We start from the raw sequence: 16914 nt of genomic DNA on the forward strand, positions 1-16914 counted from the left end.
AACCTGTCTATAACATAACCCCAAGGAACTCTTCTGTAATAGGCAGGTTTCTGCTATATACATGTTACCTACTATAGGTATCCCTTCATTAATGCGATTAATAAATTTCTCGATGGGTACCATATATATCAAAATTGCATTAATCAAATACAGTGAAACATTGGTACTCAATTGAGCAATCATCACTCACTCGAACAAATTTTCAGTTAATAACAAATATTTTTATTTTAACTTTAATTTTTTACATTCATCCATAAAAAAGTTCTCAAAGATAAAAATCAGTAACCAGTTTAAAAATAAAATAAAACTTTACAGCTGCCTACCTTTATCAGATAAAATTATATTTAATTTGTTACTGATTATATAAATAGATAAATAAAAACTCATGCCAAAATTGTATAGTCTCTTGATACCAAGGTATCAGACGACTATTGGGACTGATTGTAGTGAGAAATAAAATCATCTGTTAAATAAGAAATAAAAAGGGATCACAAAATCAAGAATGTTTAGATATTTCTATCACATTCCATCCAATTGTTTTTACATGGATATTTTTTTACACAATTTCTTGATTTATCTTAGTCTGGGAAAAAATTTGATTTTCTTTTTATGCAATTTGTTTTGAGCTAATACAGTTTGCCTTTTTTTTTCCTTCCTTAAATTTGCTTTTTTAAAAACTTCCGTTTGATTTCAATTTTAAGAAAAAATATTCATATTTCTTTTTTAGAAAATTGCTTTTTTAAAAAAACTTTTAGAATTTGCAGCTAGCTGTTCAAGAATTTAAAGCTGCTAGACATGCTCAAGGTAAAGTTTAAGATTTGTCAAGTTTGTGGGCTTTGGAGCCAGGGCTAGTCAGAGATTCCATTTTTTGTTGGAGCTGGAACCTAGAGCTATGTATTCTTTAAAAGTTTTTGGCACCAGCTCCAGATTTTATTTTTTTGTCAAGTGTTAATTTCTTCAGATATTTCCTAAAAAGTTTTAAGCTTTTCACTTGGTAGTTGTTTACAAAATTTTGTGAATCTAACTAAAAAATTCACTGCAATTACATTCCTGACATATCTGTTTTATATATATAAATATTTCAAAACCAGATGTTATTAATCAAAGCCAAACAATTACTGTAATGTATTGGGCTATTTACATCTACCTCTAATACCAAATCACTTAAACTAATTTTTAATAGTAGTGAAAAATAGCTCGATACATTATGGCAATTGTTTGGCTTTGACGTCTGTTTTATTTATCAGAATTAAACAAAATTAATTTATATCAACTATAATTAAAAGTAATAAATAGATTTCACTGCATTATTATTAACTCAAACTGGGATGACTCAAAGTTACATTTACTTTATTTTCTTTTCCTGATCATTAGCGTAGGGATTTACATGTTAAATGAAACTGATTAACTCAAATTCATTGAACTGTTCAACTTAAATGGGGTTTTTATAACAGTATTTTCATAAACTCTCTAGAATTTTAATTTAGATAAAATAATTAATGTTTATTTATTGAATGAACTAATCAGAAGCTTTCTATAAAGTGCTGGAACCACATATGACTAAAAATAAACATTGTCACATGATAGTGAAGGGAGGTGATGGATTCCAGACAGTGTGCATTCAAACATCATTCAACTATCATAAATGTCATTCAAATGTGCTTTTTTGTAATCTTTATGGCAGAAAAATTTTTTAAATTTTTTTGCCATAAAGGTTTTAAAAAATACAACAATTGTAAACAGTGGTATGATTATGATAAAAAATAAAAAAATTAAGTGTATGGGCAAAATATTACAATTTTTAAAAATCCTTTAGGTGTAAATTGATGAATCATTCAGGATAGCATTTCTCAGTAGCTTATTTAACCATTCAGTTAAGTTATTAAAACACTAAAAGGGATAATAAGCTTAAACTTAAAATATTTTTTTAAAAAGACCTTGCGTCTGCTTAATTATGTTCCACATTTCAGTAGGGATTTTTCCGAGCTCACCACAGAACTTAAGTTCACTCTTTGCTCACAATCAGCATCCATTGTGTCACTCTAACTATTGCTGTAACGATGTGAACAGTGTGTTGTTAAAAGCACAGCCCTGCCATCTACTGAATTTGTGCAAAAACATTTCCAAAAACACATTGAGTAAGAACACATACCAGGTGACATTAAAACAATAATTTACTATTTTTTTTTTATTGCATATACAGAAATAAAAAAATTGTCCTGGAACTTTACTGACAAAGAGTGTATAATAGACATCTCTGTTCCAAACATTCATAACATAAAAAGAAATGCTCACACTGAAAAAACAAGTCCATTTCACTTGCTCAAGAAATAAGACAGATATGGAGGATGGATAAGGTATTTATGGTACTTGTTGTCCTCTCTGCTACTGGTGTTAACCATATACACTACACAAAGTCTAGAAACATTAAACCTTAATAAAAACATACACAGCACTACAGAAAGCCACAATATTGAACACATTTCATATTGTTGAGAAGTTTCTAGATGTTGACACACATACCAATAACACAACTTAATGTTACACTTGTTTGGGTAGCTATGCTTTGACTTTAGTCTGACATAACACTTGGCACCAGTATCAGCTGAGCATGACAATACAGTAAAACCTGTCTATAACATAACCCCAAGGAACTCTTCTGTAATAGGCAGGTTTCTGCTATATACATGTTACCTACTATAGGTATCCCTTCATTAATGCGATTAATAAATTTCTCGATGGGTACCATATATATCAAAATTGCATTAATCAAATACAGTGAAACATTGGTACTCAATTGAGCAATCATCACTCACTCGAACAAATTTTCAGTTAATAACAAATATTTTTATTTTAACTTTAATTTTTTACATTCATCCATAAAAAAGTTCTCAAAGATAAAAATCAGTAACCAGTTTAAAAATAAAATAAAACTTTACAGCTGCCTACCTTTGTCAGAGAAAATTGTACTCAATTCAGTTCATATTATTCATAAGTGGAAAAAGAAACCCTGCTTGTAGAACACAATCATCAACATGTTTTACAATCATTTCAAGTGGATGAAGGGTTTCAATAATACATGTTTGTAACACACTAAGATTTGTTGCAAATTCACAAGTTGTTATTTGTCAATCTTTAACAATTTCTTCCCCAATTTCTCTTCAACAGCTTTTGGAGCACATACGTTTTGTATCCTTTAGTTCAAAATTTTCCAAATGAAACTTTTAAGACCACATTTGACACATTTGGAGTTTAGAAGCATCTTTCCCATACACAGTATGATTATTTTTTACTGTTTGTATAGCATGATATCTTTTACAAAACTTAAAAAGCATGCATAATATGCCCAATGTGCATTTTATTTGCAGACATTTCAACTTGATTTTATTCAAATAAAATGTGTTGTAAAAAAGTTTAATTAAAATAAGCTTCAAAACAAAGAATACAATTTCACATCAGAAATAATGTGTTAAACTTCACAACTTTAGTTACATCACATATTTATGCTAAGTAAAAACAGCTGTTAATAAAAACTTTCATTCAAATTCCAATAAAATTACTGTAATACAGTAGTTGTATTTTGCTATTCTGTATTGTGTATGTGTATTTTTTTACTTTTTTTATGATTTATACATGCTAGGCTCGTAAACTAGTTAAATTTGTGTTAAATCAATTTACCGATAAAGATACCAATTTTTCCATTGTACAGCCTGATTTTCCTTTCTGTTTCTGTGTTAGACAGATTCTGCTATATACAGGTTAATTTACATTAATTTTTGCAAAAATTTCAAGGGGCCAAAGAAATTTTCCATTAATGACAGGTTTTCACTATATACAGGTTCCGTTAGAGACAGGTTTGACTGTAATAATAATAATAACAAAATGCTTTTGATATTCATGTGATATTTTTTTATTGATAAGTGTTATTACTGTCTGTTTATTGTTGGTGGCATTTTTAAATTAATTTAAAGACTTATTTAAAAATAGAGCATGGTGAATGTCAAATAATTTTATGTGAGTAATGTGTCATGATGGGCCAAGATATTGCTGCCAATATTATTATGCACTATATTGTGGCCACAGCCAGAATGCTGCCTTAAGAAACGTAGAAGGCATATAATGCAGGATAGGCAACCACTGAGTGGGTTAGGGTAGTTTGATCTCAACATTTGAGGTGGTTTGGGCTGAGACATGGTCCTTCATCAATATACTAATTAATGTTTATATATAAGAGACAATATTTATTAACAGCAAGTATCCTTGCAATCATTCAACTTTGGATTTCCCTCTACAGGTTAATTAGTTGATACTTATTATATTGTGGTATGGTTTACAGCATTTTAGTATGGAAGTAATGCATGGCAGGTAGTGGCTAAACTACTACATGTATAAATGCTTACTTAATTTAAATTTTGTTGGTATTTTATTAACTTACAGTCTACAGCAAGTTTTCATTTACATCATTGATAGGTTCATGGAAATTGCAATATTAAGTGAAACAATTTTACCATAGGCTAATTGATATAAATCAGATATAATTCAATTAGTGTTATTCTAATTGGATCATGTTTAATCAACATTTATTTCCCACCTCATAGAATCAACTTTACTGTTTATAAAAGAAAATTCAACAACAATAATTATAAATGATTATGAATATATTTTTTCTCAGCAATGTTATAATGAAACAATGTTAAGTGAGGACTTGCTGTATTTCTGTTTAAGTGTTCTACTTTGATGCTACTTTATTTATAACTTATTTAAATCTAAAAATTCAATTTGTGTTCAATCTCAGCTATTTGAATTTTATAAAGTACTGTTTAATGTTCAAACATTTTTATTTGAAGTTGACAGAAATAAAAGCTGTCAAAAGTTCTTGTGTAGTTTTAAATGTTTTTGTTTCAATATAAATTTGTTCAACATTGAAAGCCAGAGTTTTTCTTTCAGTTATATTTAATTAAATATGATGTAGAAATTTTTACAGCATTTTAGTGTTGTATCTCAAAATGTTACACTAACCATACTTTTACAATACAATAGTAAAACTTAAAAGAATAAGTAAAAATTATTTAATATTGATTAATAATCAAAAATTTTGAAAGTTATTTTTCTCTTTCAATATATGAATAATTTAGAAATAAATATAATGTTCAAAACATTCATTGAAACTTTTGACTGTTCTAGTTTCAAGGATCTCCTGTAGGTTTTGTGCAGCAAATTGTTATAAAAAGTATTGTGACACCTTGGAAACCAGGGCTTATATTAACTGATGCATTCAGAGGACCATTAGCGGAAGGTTTTCATGTTCTAGAGATGATTAGAAATCATCAAACTGATAATGGGTAATTGACTTATGTTAAACAATTTATCATATTCATAAGTCATCAATGTAATATTTTTAACCTAATTCATTAAATTGGAAATAATTGTTTTAGAATATTATATTTTTTGTATTATTATATGATGCATGTTGATTAATAGATGTATTCACTTAAAATAATTCAATATTTTTATATTAGAAAGCAAACATCACTTTCTGATATTTGTTTACAAGTGTCAGAACCAGTTGACAAGAGTTTCCAAGGACTACCACAGTATAGTTGTCTAATTGTTTCTCCTGCACATATATGGATGCAAGATATCAATAGGTAAATGTTAAAATAGATTTATTATTAATTTACTAAGATATCAAGATATAAAATTTTAGGAGAAACCAATTTAATTAGATTTAGTATTTTGTGCTTATATTATATAAAATTTAGAATTTTTAAATAATGTTTGACATGATATGAAATATTTCATTTATGTTGTAGTTAAAGCAATTTTGAATGGCTTATCATAACTTCAATCAATTAAAACAAATGAAATTACTATTTGAATGGACTTCTACTCAATACTAGTTAAATTCAGAAGACAAGTAACTAAATAACCTAAAACTAGCAATAAGAACACTCACTTTGGAACAGCAAATATTTTCTTGTCTTGAATGAATATTGTCAGGCTAATGTTTGAAAATAGAACTGTACATTTTGAAATCACCAGATTTGAATATGTAGCTGCTTGCTGATTGGTGGAGATAGTTCTAGTATAAAAGTAATGGAAATATCAAGGTTTAAGTGGGTGGAGGCATATCAAAAAATACTACTTTTCAATGATTATGCCCAGTATTTAATTCCAATCAACCTAAACCTTTAAATTCCAGCGATGAAAATTTTAATGTTAAATTGAGAACTGTTTTCCATCTTAACCAAGAGCTGCATCGGGTTACCAACAATATTTGAAATTGGAATGCAGAGAACACAACTTTTCAAAAATAGTTTTTTAAATAATTGGAACAAAAATATAATGTAAAACAACCAAAAAAATTATAAATGTAAATAATCAGTGGTAATTTTAAAAAGTGTAAAATTATAACAGATAAAAATAAAACATAAGATACAGTTGAGCATTGATTATCCAACTCAATTGGGGACTCAGGTTGGTCGGATAACTGAAAAATCAGATAACCGAAAATAATGAAAAAAATACATTATTAGTATAGTATATTAGTATATCATTAACCTACTTCGCGTTGAATTTTCATCGATGTTAAGCCTAACAATTTTTTTTTTAAAATAATAATCATCGCTATTGTATCATTAAAAATTTTTTTTTAAATTATTTTATTGCTCACAAAACAAACAACCACTCATAATTAGAAAATTAAGTCTCGTTTAAATACTGGCCTCCCTTTCATGGTCGAGCCAGTGTTGCCAGCTAAAACATGCAAAAATTTAACAAAAATTATATTAAAGTAGCCAAGACATAGCCAAATATTGTAGCGCCACATCACTAGCAGACATTTGAAATTTGCCGACTAGAACGGTCGGTTAACCGATGTGACTGTTAAACGGGGGTCGCATAATCGATACTCTACTGCAGTGATTCCCAACCTGTGGTATGCGTACCCTTAGGGGTATGCGATAGGTTGTTTAGGGGTACAGAAAAAAGTTAGTTATTATGGCAGAAAAAATAATATATCATATATCACAAACTAATAGTATTAAAAAATTATTAGATAAAAAATGTTCCTTGCAACAATCACAACTTTATTATACAATTTTTTCTTTTAGGTTTTTTTTCTTTAATTTAAAGTTACAATATGTAAAATTAACAATACGGTTACTCACTAAATTTCTTAAATGAGGGGTACAATCTAGAGATATGACATGTCACGGGGTACGCTAATGAAAAAAGGTTGGAAACCACTGCTCTACTGTATTACAAAATAATAATAATTGGTTTGTCTGTAATTCCTAGTTTTTCATAAAAGCATTGCCATGCATATGAGATGCTTTTTCCATCTTTAAAGTTAATACAATTGCCAGTCAGGTCACCCTTGTATATTTCCAAGGCTTCTAGAATCCTAATGTGGTCAGTTTGAAATGATTGCTTAATTAATGTGGCCTTCTGGAGATTGGCCTGCACATTTGTCTCGGTGTAAATGCAGTGGTGTAAGGGCAGTGGTATGTCTTTTATTCAAAGTTTCATAATGATGTTCTTGCAATCTTTTGTGTATGGAGCGCTTAGTGGACCCAATGTATACCATATCTCTTTGGACTCTTGTCTCTGACAGGAACACTGTACATCCCTGGGACCCTATGTTTATTTGCCTTGTCCTTTCTGTTGTGTACTCATGGGAACTCTCTTGTATGCCAACTTGGTACCTGTATTGTCAGCAATTTCTTTGTATAAGGTATGTAAATGTTGGTCATACTCTATCACTCTGCACCTCCCAAACCCCTCAAAAAAAAGTCAATAAAAGGGGAAAAATTTGCACGTGTGTGTTGGCATGTAATTTGTTTAATTTCTTTATTTTCTGTTCTGAGATATTAAACAATATCTGAGAATGGGTAAAGTTTAAGAAATGAAATATGGCACTGTAGCTTGAGTATAAAGGGGCAGTAATACTGTTAAATTCTGGTTCTGAATTAAAGATCAAAAGGGTGAAGACATAAAAGTGGTCATTTGTCATATCTCTTAATGAATATTTTACTCATTATTAGCATTCAAAATTTATAAAAAAAAATAAAATTTGTCTCTACCCTCAAAGTAAGCTTTTTTGGCATTTTATAATAGTGCAGTAATACCCTGAACTTATGCGATAGGTGGGACCGAGCAATAACCGCATAAGTCGGGGTATAATTTCGCAATTTGTGTAAAATCCAAGTCGGATGTATGTAAGCTAATAAATGTTCTCGTTAATCTTATCTCGTCATTTGATTCGTTCATGGTTACAAGAAATCACCATATAGAGTCTCTCAAGTCTCCGTAGATATAACAAACACAGAAATAAATAACACAAAATAAATTGTAGTTATGTGTCGATTCCGTGTGACACGTTTGAACATGTAAGCCGAACAATAGTGTGGGGGGAGTGAGTAATCAAGAGTGCATGGCGCTCAAACAAAAGACGAATCGACAAGATTTGAAAATCGCGTAAGTCAGGGTAGTGTAAGTCGAGGTATCACTGTACAGTAAAACACGTTAAGATGTTCTCACCTAAGATGTTAGAATGTGCATGGGGACATGATTTAGTTCAACCACTTTGACGCTTAATAACTAACTCCTGTGTTAAACCATCTGACTCCGATTTTAACCACTCAGACCACAGAAATTATTAGGCTTCAAACGGGGTGAACAAATCATGCCCCACATACACAGTATAACATCCACACATATAGAAAAAACCTCGAATCTTTTGCATATCACGAAATTTTAAGGTGTCCTGAGTCCAAAAATGTAAAAATTTGGGAGGGGTCATTTTTTCTACACTTTTCCTCTGTTATATATAACAGCCGGAAAAGTAAAAATTATCGAATACATATTTATATATTACTTAGAGAAGTCTTTTAGCTTTGGAATAGAAAGTTTCTATGTTCTGTCTTTATTAGAACGCTATTTATTGAATATTTTATTTTGAGGTCACGTGATGACATCAGAATTTCCGGGTCTCTTTCAGTAACAAGTCCGCCCCTCGTCAGAGTCGGAGTCAGATGGTAAGGAAAAGTCAGAGATTTTTACGCGACTCCACAGCCCTGGTAAGAAGTGTTGGTTGGAGTTGGCACAAGCTAAATTATGTATCATGTCCCATCTATACCCATGCCGTAAACTATGTCATTTACGCCACTGAGATCGACAAGCAAGCCAATCTCCAGAAGGCCACATTAATTAATTAAACAATCATTTCAAACCGACCTCATCAGAGCTCTAGAAGTCTCAGAAATATACAAGGACAACCTGACTAATAATTGTATTAACTTTACAGATAGAAAAAGTGTCTCATATGCATGGTAATGCTTTTATGAAAAACTAGGAATTACCAACATTAAGTAATTATTATTATTTTGTAATATTTTATGTCTTATATTTGTTATAATTTTATACTTTTTAAAATTACCACCAATTATTTACATTTGTAATCTTATTTGTTGCTTTACGTAGTTATGTTTTTGTTCCAATTATTTAAAAAATATTTTTGAAAAGTTGTGTTCTGTGCATTCCAATTTGGAGTATCATTGGTGACCTGATGCAGATCTTGGTTAAGGTGAAAAATATTCGTCAATTTGACATTAAAATTTTTGTTACTGGAAGTTAAAGGTTTAGTTGATTGTACTCAGTATTTAATTCCAGTCATTGAGAAGTATTTTTGTTAAGTAGTTTCTACAAAATTAATTANTTTTTGAAAAGTTGTGTTCTGTGCATTCCAATTTGGAGTATCATTGGTGACCTGATGCAGATCTTGGTTAAGATCGAAAATGTTCATAAATTTGACATTAATTTCTGGTGACGAAAATTTTAAAGGTTTAGTTGATTGTGCTTATTGTGGAAGCACATTTTCCACTATGTTGGGGAAGTATTATCATCATTGTAATTGATGGCCACTTCTCTCAAAGCTGCTTTGTATATCTCCAAGGATAGAGATCTCCTCTCACTTAACCTTGATACTTCCATGACTGTTATGGTAGAACCATCTCCATCAATCAGCTAGTAATTAAGTTACATATTCAAACCTATTGTTTCCAAAATATGATGTTATATTTTTGAACATTAGCTTGGTAATGTCCATTCAAGATGAAAGAAAACATTTGATGTTTTAAAATGAGTGTTCTTATTGCTGGTTTTAGGTCACTGAGTTAGTTGTTTTGTAAATTAATATATACATTTTTTTATCAATTAAAATGAGAAACATTCAGGATAGGCAATTTACAGTTGTATGAAGAGTTAACAGCTAATGAAACCTTATTTTCTTTTCTCACCACTACGTGAACAATAATTCTTACAATAGAAGCATCATCATTCACAGATAACAAATATAGTTTAAAATGACTAAGACAAAACCTTTCTCACTTCATTTGTAGCCATTTAAACACTGAGTACAAATGTTTTTGGCCTTCTTAAAAGGCTTTTCTCAGGTACACTGTGGTCTGTTGGAACGTTGGTTGGTAGATATTCAAATGGTGTCACTGTTTACATAGGTTTTGTCTTACCAGTGACATCATTGTTGTTGATAAGGTTTAGATTATTCTGAGGGTGTTAAATTTTCTTTTGATATAAAATTTAAGGTGTGCGGACGACTATTGATGGGATAATTGCTAAAGTTAAATAAAATTGGAAAATACACATGCTAAGTAAAGAAGATGCACTAGAGTTGATGTCATAGTTGATACTGAAGTATAGATGACGTCGACATTGTGTATACTTTGGTATCAACTATGATGTCACTCCCCGGTAACCCCCTATCTAAGTAGGCCAATCCACACTCAGCAAGCCTGTCACAGTCTCTAGTGCAACTTCTTTACTTTTAATTGTATTTTCCAATTTTATTTTCTTCAACTTTAGCAATTATCCCAACAATAGTCGTCCGCACACCTTAAATTTTATATCAAAAGAAAATTTAATGCCCTCAGTATCGTCTAAACTTATCAACAACAATGACGTCACTGGTAAGACAAAACCTATGTAAACAGTGACACTGTTTGAATATCTACCAACCGACATTCCAACAGACCACGGTGTACCCGAGGAAGGCCTTTTAAGAAGGCCGAAAACATTTGTACTCAGTGTTTAAATGGCTAGAAACAAAGTGAGAAAGGTTTTGTCTTAGTCATTATAAATAGTTCTAGCTTCAAATGCATAGAAAAATATAGTTTATTTTAGCAAAGAAAATCAGAACACTCTTAAGACTAACAAGTTTTGTTTGTTTATAAAATTCCAAGATAAAATATTAACTATAACTATATGCTATTAAGTAGAACTGTGCATTGTTTAAAATTACTGTTTTATCTTGCAATATATCAATGAATAAAACAACTTGTTAGATTTAGAAAGTGTTTTGTTGTAATTTTTTTCAAGTTTTATAAATTTGAAGAGATTGAAAATACTTGTATGTGTCTGCTGTAAGAATTATGGGTAACTCTTGTATAATATAGTAGTTCCAAAAGAGTGCCATGTTATGCAAATCTGTGCTATATGAAACAAAGAAGTAGCACAAAACATAGGATTGGATTCCAAAAGTTAACAAAAGTATATCATTGTTAGTTACTAAGAGAAATATGTTTATTAAAGCAATCAATAATTAAGTAACAATTACAAAAAGTACTGTATTACTCATTAATATTAATTTTAGTTAAATGAGGGTTTTTCTTTTTACAAATATTGTCATCTGAGCTTTTTTGTTGATCTTGATCAGAAATACAGTGGAACCTCGGTATACGACCTTAATCCGTTCCCGATGTTCGGACTTATACCGAATAGGACGTATACCGAACCAAGCTTTTCCATAAGAAGTAATGTAAAAATGATTAATCCGTTCTCATGTAAAAAAAATGGCTGGCTTTAAACACCTCGCTTTCCTGGCTAGTTCCTGCTTGATTTTTCATGAGATCAGCATGTATCTTTTTAGCTTTCTCGCAAATAATTGCTTCTGATACGCTGTCTCCAGCACACTGTTTTTCAGTTATCCAAAGCAAAAGCAATTTCTCAACATGATCTAATGTCTTCGATCTCTGTTTAGAAATTGATTTAACCCCTTTGCAACGTTAGTAGATTTAATAATGTCTTTATTTTTCGCGATTGTCGATATCGTCGTTCTCGGAATATGGTAGGCAACAGTTAACTCTCGAAAACGCGTGCCACCTTCATATTTCTCAACAATCTGTTTTTTCAGTTCCATTGTGATTCTAGTCATTTTTTTATTTTTCTGTTGCCTTTTTGCAATTCTTGGTTAATAAAAATAATAAAATTTTACTTACAAATTAAAATCAGAAGAAATTTAACAAAGTTATAAACTGTGGCACCGCGAACGTCTAGTCTGGTGTAGTATACCGATAGTGCAACTTGTTCATAGATGGGAGCGTATACAGTAATTGAATTAAGTCGTATACCGAGCAAAATTTATTTAGTCTAAACAGGACGTATTCCGAATTTGACGTATTCTAAAGCAGACGTATACCGAGGTTCCACTGTACCAGCATCATTTTTATCATAAAAAACTTTTATGAATGACAAACTAAAGATGTTATTAATCAAAAATTTGTTTTAGCAGGTTGCATTTGTTTAGTTGAACACCAAGCAATTTTTTTTTTCTTCCAGAATTTGTTTGAAAATTGAATTGTTAGAGTTGGAAACAGTTAGAATATTGAGATACTGCTATATTTAGTTTGTCATTTTTATGAATGATTACTTACCTATGGTTAAAAAAAAGTTTAATAACACCTATCTAAAAATGTTTAAATGAACTTTACTGAATACAAAGATTAATATATAAAAACAAAACACACTGACTGTCTTAAAGGGATAAAATCTGAAAGCAACAACAATGACAACTGGTTGATACGAAAGCTAGGACAAGGAAGAAAAAACAATGTATTATCAATTCAGTAAAATAAATGACAAAAGGCACAAAATAAATCGAAAATTTCAATATTCTAAAATCCATGAGCAAATTTGAGACAACACACATGCTTACTTGAATAAAAAAAAATACTGAATAACAGAGTTTGCACTTAGCAGTACAATTTCTTAAATTTTTGAACTGCTTTAGAGCAATGCCATGTTGAAATGCTGTCTTGTACAAGAAATACTTGTACTTCCTATATTAAATTTTTGAGATAATGGAACACATTAAAGTTTCATTATTTATTATTATTTATACTAATTGTAAATCATCTGAATAACTGCTTTGTTTTAATTGATCATAACCACAAAATAAATCAAATCAATAGTTATTTCATTTGCTTTAGTGACTTTGGTCAGTTTTTAAAATTTCTCTTGTACACAGTTTGTCAAAATTTTAATATTTTCTAGTTATTTCAATCGATATTCATATAACCAATAAATTGTTAACAGACATGAAAGATTTGTCTTATGATTAATAACAATTATCAAGAATTCAGGTGTATAAGGAATACCATTTCAAGACTGTTCTAATAGCCCAAAGACTAACTTAACAATATGTAGTCTAAAGGAGCTTAGAAGAGAGAATCAAAGAATGCAAGAATGTATTATTAGCATTAAAAAAAATTTTTTTTAAAGATTCCTTAGCTATACCTCAGATATACATGAGGTCTTAGAAAATCTTAGAAAACCTTTAAATATGCTGGAAAGATGTATCCATCTTTGAAGATTTCACTGTATCATTTATGAAATCATAATGAACAAATATTTTGAGTCATTTATCAACTTGTATTCAGAGTCAAATGCATTATGGAATAAACTACATTATTTATTTCATATTTCATAATGCATGTAAACCTGAATGTAAATTGTTAAATGACCAAAAAATGTTTATTATAAATTTTTATTGCTGGATAAAGTAAAGGTTGTTGATAATGATATATCATCTAAAGTAGTCCTGATAAGAATGAAGAAGAGTTATTGATTGCAATGTATTGTAATGTCAGAACTATTTATCCTCAGTAAGAGGTAGCACAATCAATCTATTCTTATATCCATGGGTGTCTAGACATACAAATAATCTCATTTCAATCGTAATGTTTTGTTTTCATTTGATCTTAATTATGTACAATAATTTTCTATTAATAAATTGTTACTTATTTATTTTTAAATTATTTTAGTTTACTTCTGTTCTACAAAAATTATATTTTTAATAAATAAAAGCTGTATATTTTAAAATCTGTTATCTTTGCAACAGATTTAAAAATATTCTCTGTAACTGGTTTATGGATTTCAGTTTAAAATGTTGAAGATATCTGAATATGAAAGTAATTTAAAGCTTTGTCCATAACAATTACACACTTGAAAAACCTAACTATATTTTGTCTAGATTTCCTTTTCTAACATCTTAATTTCTTACCTAAACTTATATATATTAAAAGATGACATTTTATTCTACAATTCACATTTATTCATAGATTTATGAAGAAATTGTCAAAAGCTATGGTCTTAATTTTATTAATGAAACTGTCTTGTTTTAATATTTAAAATTTTATATTACAGATTTCAACAGGATTCTGACATTATCAAAACAATATTCAAATCAAGTGGTGATATTTCTGATTCTTCTAATTTAAGAGGTAATTTTTTGGCAATCATAAAAAATAAAGTAACAAAATTTTTGTGTTTTAGTGAAAAATTTCTGTTCTGAATAATGTCTTATCTTTTTTCTTAGAGTATTATATGTATATTTTTCTAACATTAAAAAATTTTTTAATAAACTTAATATGGGCTTGGTTTGCTAAATAATTATCTATTAATAATCAAATTTCAAATACATTATGAGACCTGGTTATAATGTCGTTAATAAATATATAACTTGTCACCACTGAATAAATCAACATACTTTTGCTGTCCCATACTTGTTTAGACGTCTGATAAGTCGACTCTCCTCCTGAAAAAAAACAGTTCACACTGCACAGTAAGCTGTGTGGTGTGAACTCATTTATATTTCATTATTTCAGAATAAGCATTAAAGATATATTGTATTATTAAATTTGAAAGATTGTCAAGTATGACATTATACAGAGAGAAATAAGCAAAATTATAATGCTATTATTATTAAATACTAGATATTGTGAAAAAGTTTCAAACTAGACTTGGATTAAAGTAGATGTATTATTTATTGTGTGATGATGATGATGATGATGATGATGATAATTTAATCAAATTTAGTAATTGCTAATATTACCAGCAGACAGCAACTTGCTTATTGGGCTGCAATTTGAAAAAATTTAGACCTATAAATTCCCACTGTGATCCATCTGTCTGTTTTCTGTCTGTCTTTCCTTAGAGTTAGATAGATGAAAGACAAGAACCATGTATGGAAACTTTAGGGCCAGGCAGCCCCAATTATCTATATACAAACTTCTGATGCAAACCAGAAGTCATGTTATTTCAATTCAAAAATTTTCTCTGAAAGGAGTTACATATATGACAGGCGTGACTCTTTTGTTAAAGGAAAAGTATGATGTACAGGGACAAGCCACTACTAATTTGAGGTGGAGAGTATATATTTTAAATTAAATAAATTAAAAATATGATTAAAAATTGCATTGTGATGATGTTACAATAAATAATTGCTCATCTATAGTTTAAATACTTTGGTAACTTAATTCAAATTATTTTACATGGAAAATTTGTGCAAAATATTTGTGAGGTTACGAAGGCACAGGGTCAATTCCCTAATTGCCACTTACACGTCAAGTTGTTAAAACTTTCCCAGGTTGTCGTTCGGATGGCTTTTATCGAGTGGTGGGAGAGGTGAGCAAGTCAGCAGGCGTCCTTTCAGAGACAGGAGATAGGTTTAACAAAATAACAATTTAACAAAATAAACAATAAGCATTTATTATACAGCTAACACAAAAGTACAGGAGGCTACATAGAGTTAAATGCATATATATCTAGGTGATATAGGCTAAATGCGATTAACAAGATTACAAAGTCTATGATTGACAACTTCTTAATCTATTCTATGACAGCTATGCCTACTTCCGTTACGAGAGAGAGTTCACAGTCTGCTGATAATTACCTCTAAAGTTGGAGGAGTCCTATATGCGGTGATGACGGTTCTTTATGGAAGCGTTGGGCATTGTCAATGTCTTCTACAGTTATCTTCTCCGGGGGGACTAGGTCAAGTCCTTTCTTGGAGGTGCTGGAGATGGGGAATCACTAAGACCAATTATAACTTCAGTGTGTGAACTCCTGAGCTTCTGGTGGCTCGCTCCTTTTATATCATTGTCATTGGAAATCTAGCACGTAATTGACTTTTGTTGATGATGACGGTGCATTCTTGACAGCTATGTGTCAATTTTTCCACTGACTTGTTACTACAACGGGTGATCTCTGATCTAATTTCTACTTCTCCGTTTTTTCTAACGAAGATGTTTACAATTTGGAAACAATTGACATTAATTTTTGATTTTAAGAGCCCCATAAAAATCCACGGGCTCACATCGAGCAATGCTTTGATATTCATTACAACTGTAGGAAATTCTATTTATTTATAATAATTATAATCAAATTTATTTAAATACCATAGAATAATTCTGATGTCCCTGAGAAACAATTCAAATACTGTGGTATCTTATCTTGTACTTCGGAGTTTGAATGCTAAATTTGACAAAAATTTACTTTGGAGTTTTAATGATGCATCAAAGTTTGAACATGCACATTGTGAAAAAATGTGCTTGAAGCCTAAATGCAATCTGTTGTGTGCCCAAGTCATTTCTTGTTATCACTCTTGTGTTACACACGTTTTCAGTGTTTTTTTTTTTTTTTTTGTTGTGTTTGGATATATATGTATTATTTGTTGTTTTTCAACAACTTTTGGGCACTGTACATTTTCAATCCTTTATTTAAACCACATCTGACATGTTCAAAGTTTAGGAGCATCTTCATCATACACATTATGAATTT

The 16914-nt window shown here is 30.0% G+C and overlaps 1 protein-coding gene across 2 annotated transcripts in view; it reads left to right on the top strand.

Moving 5' to 3' along the window:
- LOC111629272 (sterol regulatory element-binding protein cleavage-activating protein-like) overlaps positions 1–16914 on the top strand; it is a 74029-nt gene that overhangs the window by 27056 nt on the left and 30059 nt on the right. For both annotated transcript variants that reach the window (XM_023373153.1, XM_023373152.1), the window contains exons 4-6: positions 5185–5342; positions 5520–5648; positions 14500–14576. In XM_023373153.1, the coding sequence (XP_023228921.1) occupies positions 5185–5342; positions 5520–5648; positions 14500–14576 (364 nt within the window). The remainder of the gene's footprint in view (positions 1–5184; positions 5343–5519; positions 5649–14499; positions 14577–16914) is intronic.

The sequence above is a fragment of the Centruroides sculpturatus genome, unplaced genomic scaffold (assembly GCF_000671375.1).
Source record: "Centruroides sculpturatus isolate CEXI.00-Female unplaced genomic scaffold, Cexi_2.0 scaffold514, whole genome shotgun sequence".
NCBI lineage: Eukaryota > Metazoa > Arthropoda > Arachnida > Scorpiones > Buthidae > Centruroides > Centruroides sculpturatus.